At 43.3% G+C, this 8,022-nt stretch overlaps 1 protein-coding gene across 1 annotated transcript in view; it reads left to right on the top strand.

The window, feature by feature from the left end:
- The window catches only part of LOC114897879 (Fc receptor-like protein 2), a 16,508-nt gene extending 8,798 nt beyond the window's left edge, over positions 1-7,710 (top strand). Inside the window, 5 exon segments of the mRNA XM_029226938.1 lie at positions 1,497-1,560; positions 1,563-1,691; positions 2,992-3,279; positions 3,713-4,003; positions 7,382-7,710. Coding sequence (XP_029082771.1) covers positions 1,497-1,560; positions 1,563-1,691; positions 2,992-3,279; positions 3,713-4,003; positions 7,382-7,710 — 1,101 coding nt within the window.
- The last annotated feature ends 312 nt before the right edge of the window (positions 7,711-8,022 follow it).

Here is an 8,022-nt window from a genome sequence, read left to right as displayed (position 1 = left end):
GTGTATATATGTCCATGCCACTCTCTCACCTCGTCACAGCCCCCCCCTCCCCCTCCCCATATCCTCAAGGCCATGCTCTAGTAGGTCTGTGTCTTTATTCCCGTCTTACCCCTAGGTTCTTCTTTTATTTTCTTAGATTCCATATATATATGTTAGCATACGGTATTTGTTTTTCTCTTTCTGACTTACTTTGCTCTGTATGACAGACTCTAGGTCCAGCCACCTCACCACAAATAACTCAATTTCGTTTCTTTTTATGGCTGAGTAATATTCCATTGTATATATGTGCCACATCTTCTTTATCCATTCATCCGATGATGGACACTTAGGTTGCTTCCATGTCCTGGCTATTGTAAATAGAGCTGCAATGAACATTTTGGTACATGACTCTTTTTGAATTATGGTTTTCTCAGGGTATATGCCCAGTAGTGGGATTGCTCGGTCATATGGTAGTTCTATTTGTAGTTTTTTAAGAAATCATACTGTTCTCCATAGTGGTTGTATCAATTTACATTCCCACCAGCAGTGCAAGAGTGTTCCCTTTTCTCCACACCCTCTCCAGCATTTATTGTTTCTAGATTTTTTGATGATGGCCATTCTGACTGGTGTGAGATGATATCTCATTGTAGTTTTGATTTGCAGTAATGATGTTGAGCATTCTTTCATGTGTTTGTTGGCAATCTGTATATCTTCTTTGGAGAAATGTCTATTTAGATCTTCTGCCCATTTTTGGATTGGGTTGTTTGTTTTTTTGTTATTGAGCTGCATGAGCTGCTTGTAAATTTTGGAGATTAATTCTTTGTCAGTTGCTTCATTTGCAAGTATTTTCTCCCATTCTGAGCGCTGTCTTTTGGTCTTGTTTATGGTTTCCTTTGTTGTGCAAAGGGTTTTAAGTTTCATTAGGTCCCATTTGTTTATTTTTGTTTTTATTTCCATTTCTCTAGGAGGTGGGTCAAAAAGGATCTTGCTGTGATTTATGCTATAGAGTGTTCTGCCTATGTTTTCCTCTAAGAGTTTGATAGTGTCTGGCATTACATTTAGGTCTTTAATCCATTTTGAGTTTATTTTTGTGTATGGTGTTAGGGAGTGTTCTAATTTCATAATTTTACATGTACCTGTCCAGTTTTCCCAGCACCACTTATTGAAGAGGCTGTCTTTTCTCCATTGTATATTCTTGCCTCCTTTATCAAAGATAAGGTGACCATATGTGTGTGGGTTTATCTCTGGGCTTTCTATCCTGTTCCATTGATTTATATTTCTGTTTTTATATCAGTACTATACTGTCTTGATTACTGTAGCTTTGTAGTATAGTCTGAAGTCAGAGAGCCTGATTCCTCCAGCTTCATTGGATTAAGATTTTTATCAGAGCAACAAACATTTCTCTGCAATTCATCCCAATGTGCTACAATTCCAAATTGATTTTTAATAATTTCTAGCTCCATTGCCAACTGAAAAATTTCCCCCAAAAAAGCCCAAGCTGTAGGGCTGGGTCACAGAACAGTGTGGTGGCTGGCTACTCCTTCTTCAAGGATGGCCACACCCTGAGGTCAGACAGGAGCTCACAGAGTTTTGGATCTCATCAATACGGAAGGAAGACTCAGGATATTACTGGTGTGAAGCGATGACAGCATCTCACAGTATCTCAAAACAGAGTCACCAATCCTATATACAAGGGTAGATTGAGCTTCAGCGCTGGACTGCTGGGCTCGGTGGCACAGAGAACAGTAGCTCCCATTCAGACCTGTGTTTGTCTTTTCAACTGTGCTTCCCCCCATCCCCGTGTGTGTGGGGGCTACAATGACCCATCTGGGTTCTGCTTTATTAACTGCTACCATGGCACCATTTCCCAATAGCTTTGCTCTCCCTGTCAGAAAATAATCCCTCTCTGGAGAATTTATGTGTGCCTAGCACTGAAGTATGCTCAGTGAACCAAGAGATAAATAAATCATGGTCTCTGTCTGCAGAGAATGACTCCCAACTAGGAGGCACATTTAACCCAGGAAGAGCAATGAAGGAACAAAGTGATGATGGTGATAATGATAATGATGATGAGATGATGATAGAAAAAACAGTAAGGATCCCCAGCATTTATAAACAGTTTACTAAATGCTAAGCCTGAACCCAAGCTGTTGTATTCAATTCAGAACCCCTCTGATGCTCAGAAATATTTGCAGAGTAGAAGACTTGTAGAAAGTTTACCAAGTACTAGGAAGGCACTGCTCAGAGCAGTTTTATGTTTAGTCCTCACAGCAACCCTGTGAAGTAGGGTGAAAGTGTCTGTAAAATGGATACTACTGTCATCCCCATTTTACACATGAGGAACTGAAAGCACAGAGCTGTTAAATGGTCTGCCCAAGGGAACCCAGCAAACAAATGGCACAGCTGGAATTTAAACCCAGGCACTCTGGTACCAGTGTTTGCCCTTTTAACCACCTTGCTACATTTCCTACCTCAGCCAGGCCCGTGGAGGGTGGTACCAGTAATAACTACCATTTGCTGGACATCTCCCGTGTAATGGGTTCTTTATACATCTTGTATCTTGTATCATCTTTCTTGTATCTTGTTTCATCTTCACGAGAACTCTATAAAGTTGGTATGATTATCCACTTTATCTTTGAGAAAACTGAGGATCAGAGAGATTAATTTATCTACCAAGATCATGCAATGAATAAGTGGCAGAGGTGGGTGGGGACTGCCTCTGTCCCCCTCCCACCATACCCACTGCCCCAAGTTTATCTGGAGATCAGGAAGGAGCAAGATTACTGTAGGCTGTGGGCATTAGTGAAGGCTAATGAGTGTGGAGAAAGTGCAAGTTTGAAGTTTTGGAGTGTTCAGTAGCAGGGTGATCCTTCCTGAAGGCCCTCAGCATGCACCTCCCTGATAAAAATATGCCTCTGCCTAAACCTTCTACCAGCTCCACCTGCCATAACGCTCAGCAGGTAGTAACAGCCTCCACATCAGGCCCTCACCTGCCCTCTTATGTTTACACAGGAATCCCCATATCTGGAGTGTTCCTGGAGACCCAACCCCAGGGGGACCAGGCGGTCAAAGGGAAGATGGTAGTCCTTGTCTACTCTGTGGCTGAAGGCACAGGGGACACCATGTTCTCCTGGCACAGAGAGGACACGAGGGAGAGTTTGGGGCAGAAAAGTCAGCGTTCCCAGAGAGCAGAACTGGAGATCCCTGTTATCAGGGAGAGCCACGCAGGGGGCTACTACTGCACAGCTGACAATGGCTATGGCCTCATCCAGAGCAAGGCGGTGAACGTCTCCATGAGAAGTAAGTAGCACTCTCCTAATTAGCCAGAGAGTCCCAAATGGGGTCAGTTTCCTTCTGTGGCAGTGAGGATGTTCCAAGGATGGTACAGAACAGGGCCGTGAAGAGGTTTAGAAGCCATCTGAACATGCTAGGATTGTTACTGCAATGGTGTTGGCGGCGGTGGCAATGGCTACAGCGGCAGAAGAGCTAAAGGAGATGACAAGGGGATACAGGAAGCAGGCTACGTGGCACAGCCAGAGGCACGCTCTCCAGAACTTATCAAAGCTCTACAGGAACTGTCTGTGCAGTGTTGTTAGATCAGGAGGTGTGACAGTGAGAAAGAATCCCTGGGGCTCGAGGGATACTGTGTGGACACTTGGGTGAGGATGGAGTGGGTTATAAGTCTGTGCCGGCACGAGAGACCCTCTTTGATGGACAGTCCTGCCTTTATCAGTTCCAGTGTCACATCCTGTCCTCACTTTCAGTACTTCTGGGGCCCAGGCCTTCACTGGGGACATGGTGGAGCTTCGCTGTGAGAACAAGAGAGCATCTCCCCCCGTCCTATACCGGTTTTATCATGAAAATGTCACCCTGGGGAGCACCTCGGTGCCTTTTGGAGGAGGAGCATCCTTCAACCTCTCTCTGACCACAGGGCATTCTGGGAACCATGCCTGCGAAGCCGACAGTGGCCTGGGGGCCCAACGTCACGGGAAGGACAAGTCCAACATCTCCTTCCACAGTACTAGTTGCCATTATGCCAAACCATGGCTTGTGCGTCCTTTCCATGGATTTTCCTCTCCCTCAGGGAAGCGAAGCTAGCCTAAAGAGCCTGTCAGCTCTTCCAGCCTCTCCTTCTCATTGGTCTAAACAACAGCATCACTGGCCTTCCTGTTTCCCTGTCACTTACCTCAACATATAGGTGTGAAATAGGTACTGTACTAGGATCAAGGCAGTACTGGAAGTGGGGTACGTGTACGCTCAGAGCTCTCAGCGAGCAAGGAGTTACAAGCAAACCTTGTAAATACTTAAGGAAACAGTAGAAACCCCATGAACAAACCAGATTCTAGGATTCAAAACTTTACTAGGATTATCTCATTTAATCTCCATTAACAGCTCACATTTTACTAGTGAGGAAACTAAATTTAGAATAAGTAACTTGCCCACCGTCACACAGCTAATAGGTGCAAAGATAGAACTTTAGGCTAGGGCTACAGAACTGAAAAACTTTGCTCCCTGCCACTACTTTAATATGATGGTTATATAATTTTTTCCCTTTAATTTACTATTGTGGAGAAGTGCATTAATAGATTTCCTAATATGGAACAATTATTGAATTCCTGCTATAAACCCTTCTTAGTTGTTATATCATCATAGCATAGGTAGCAGCTACATACAACTTACTAATATTTATTTCAAATATTTGCATCTTTATTTAAAAGTGAGTTTTAGTTTTTGAACTAGTTTTGGTTTCAGGGATAGGTTAGCCTCATAAGAATGTTTTCAGAGGTTTTCCGTATTTTCTGTGCCCTGCAGCTTAAAACCATATTGGAATTATCTGCTATTTGATAAGTCTTTGGAACTAGCCCAAACAACATTCTGAGCCTGTTAGATCTTTACCTCCATTGTCAAATCCTCCTTTTTATTATTCTCCAAATTTTCTATCCTTTGTTAAAATAATTTGGATGATTTTACCCAAATTTAATACATAGTATTCTCATCGAATTTTCAGACAGCCTTTATAGATGTGATTATGCACTCTTCTCATTTCTGGTTTGTGTGACCCCTTTCTTAGTCATATTTGCCAGAGGTTTGTCTTTATTCCTTTTTTTAAAGGGCCAGGGTTTTTTTTGTTTTTGTTTTTGTTTTTTGTGGTACGCGGGCCTCTCACTGTTGTGGCCTCTCCCGTTGCAGAGCACAGGCTCCGGACGCGCAGGCTCAGCAACCATGGCTCACGGGCCCAGCTGCTCCGCGGCATGTGGGATCTTCCCGGACCGGGGCACGAACCTGTGTACCCTGCATCGGCAGGCGGACTCTCAGCCACTGCGCCACCAGGGAAGCCCTAGGTTTGTTTTTTTTTAATTCAAATCTATTTGGTTTTTGGTCTTCTAATTCATTTATTTCTCCTTTATCTTCAGTATATCTTTCTTCCTTTTTAAGTTTATTTTATGTAGTTCTTTAATGTCTTATTCATTTTTCATCTTTGTTTCCTAATAAGTGCATTAAAAACTGCATGGTTTCTTCTTAGTACCATTTTATCTCATCCTACAAGTTTTGATGTATAATATTTTTATTTGTCTAATTTCCAAAGCATGTGAAATATGTTTCACATATTTATTTTATAACTTGAGACAACCATTTCTTATGAATACATTTTTATCTTCTATTTTATTAATTTCTTATAGATTTCTTTTTTTAAAACTTTTCATTATAGATTTTTTAATTATCCTTGTATTAAATTTTATCAAAGAATATGGTCTGCGTAATTTTTACACTGGGGATTTACTGAGAATTTCTTTATGACCTAACACACAGTCAACAGTTTTCTAAATACTATAAATGGAATTTGAAAAGAATGTGAATTTTCTGTTTAGGATATACAAAGTTCAGTATTTATTTTTTTATTAAATTAAGCTAGCTGCTTGATCTATTCAGTTTCTATAGAGTCTTACATATGTTTGCTCTTTTTAATCTATTAATTTTTGAGAATCATATTCACATTATTATCTATAATTCTTTTAAATTTAGCTTTTTACAGAGGCTTTGCCAAGAACTTGGTAATTGACTGTGTAAGATGTGACATTTTGGTTGTTAATGACAGAAATCCCATACAAAAGGGCTTGGTCCCAAAAAAAAAAAGAAATGAAGTTGGTGGGAGGGGTCAGGTATGGACATGGCTAATGTGCAACTGGCCGAGCATTCTGTCTTTGCCTCCCCTCTTCCCTCTGCATTTCTCCATTAGCTTAACTCTCAGACAGGCAAAGCTGGCCACTGACATCTCCAGGCTTATATCCCTCCTTTCTGCTAGATATCCTAGAGAAAAGAGTCTCTTTACACATTACTCCAGTTTAAAAAACAAAAACCAAATAAATAGACAGACGGCTTCCTTGGTGGCACAGTGGTTGAGAGTCCGCCTGCCGATGCAGGGGACACGGGTTCGTGCCCCGGTCCGGGAAGATCCCACATGCCGCAGAGCGGCTGGGTCCGTGAGCCATGGCCGCTGAGCCTGCGCGTCCGGAGCCTGTGCTCTGCAACGGGAGAGGCCACAACAGTGAGAGGCCAGCGTACTGCAACAACAACAAAAAGAAAAAATAGGCAAAGATTAGGAATTGACCAGTCTGTGTGATATGTTCACCCCTTTCTCTCTGCAGAGAATATGAGCCTGTGATTGGTGAAGTCAGTAATAAAGTGGAGCAAAAGGAAGCTGAGTAACTCAACTGACCTATTCTAGGCCTTTTCCTATTCTAAGCCTCAGTGTCCATTTCTGGGAAAGATCTAGTTCTAACCTTCTCTTTTTCTAAGATCTTTCTGAGCTCATAAGAATCAAACCATAAGTCTCTATGTGCCCATATTCCTTTGTTTTCAGAAAGCAAAAACTTTTCCTAGGTGTCTTTGAGTGCGGGCCTTAGGTGCGGTGAGATGCTCTTAGGAGATGGTAATAGCATGGGATAGAGCAAAGCTCTGTGGTTCCCAACTCAGCAAGCCCCCTACCCCCACACCACATATCACCACCACTATCAAACAACCTCTCTTAACACTGGGAACTGCCCTAAGAGGACATTTCTTTTTTTTTTTTTTAATTAATTATTTATTTATTTATTTTTGGCTGCGTTGGGTCTTCGTTGCTTCGTGAGGGCTTTCTCTAGTTGCGGTGTGCAGGCTTTTCATTGCGGTGGCTTCTCTTGTTGCGGAGCATGGGCTCTAGGCGCCCAGGCTTCAGTAGTTTTGGCACATGGGCTCAGTAGTTGTGGCGCCCAGGCTTAGTTGCTCCATGGCATGTGGGATCTTCCCGAACCAGGGCTCGAACCCGTGTCCCCTGCATTGGCAGGCGGATTCTTAACCACTGCACCACCAGGGAAGCCCAAGAGGACATTTCTCAGTGTGCTCTGACCCCTTCTGTTTGCAGAACATCCACCTAAAATCCGCTTGGTGAATGGTGCCCACCACTGCAATGGGTGGGTGGAGGTGGAAAAGGAAGGTCGCTGGGGCACTGTGTGTCATGACGGCTGGGACCTGAAGGATGTGGCCGTGGTGTGCCGGGAGCTGGGCTGTGGAGCAGCCAAACACACACCTGCAGGCATGTTGTATCTGCCAGTGGCAGAAGATGACCAACCTTTATTTATTCAGGTAGCCCTGTGCAATGGGACAGAAGAGGCCCTGGCTGAATGTGAACAGGTGGAGACCTTTGACTGTGGGCACGATGAGGATACAGGCACAGTGTGTGAAGGCGGGTGATGGCAGGGCCTGGGGCATGGGAACTGGCTTATCCCACTCCGAGGCCCTTCTCTATGCTGCCTCCAATCCACCTTGATACTCTCCATTGCCCCTGTTGCCTTTAGAACCACTCACACATTCTACACTAGCATGTGGTCAGGACAACACTGTTAGTTCATATTAGGTAGTCCAGAATTATAAAGGACTCTCTTATGCATGCTATTATTAGCCTGTATCTGCCACCTCAAAAGATAAGATGTTGGCATTTTCACAGCCATGAGTTTGGCCATAATACTAGGAAAATAATTATGAAACCATAGAATTACACAGTTT

The sequence above is a fragment of the Monodon monoceros genome, unplaced genomic scaffold (genome assembly GCF_005190385.1).
Source record: "Monodon monoceros isolate NGI ecotype Baffin Bay Population unplaced genomic scaffold, NGI_Narwhal_1 Super_Scaffold_18, whole genome shotgun sequence".
Classification (NCBI taxonomy): Eukaryota; Metazoa; Chordata; class Mammalia; order Artiodactyla; family Monodontidae; genus Monodon; species Monodon monoceros.
The sequence above is the reverse complement of the archived record's forward strand: the minus strand, read 5'-3'. Positions and strand labels throughout refer to the sequence as shown.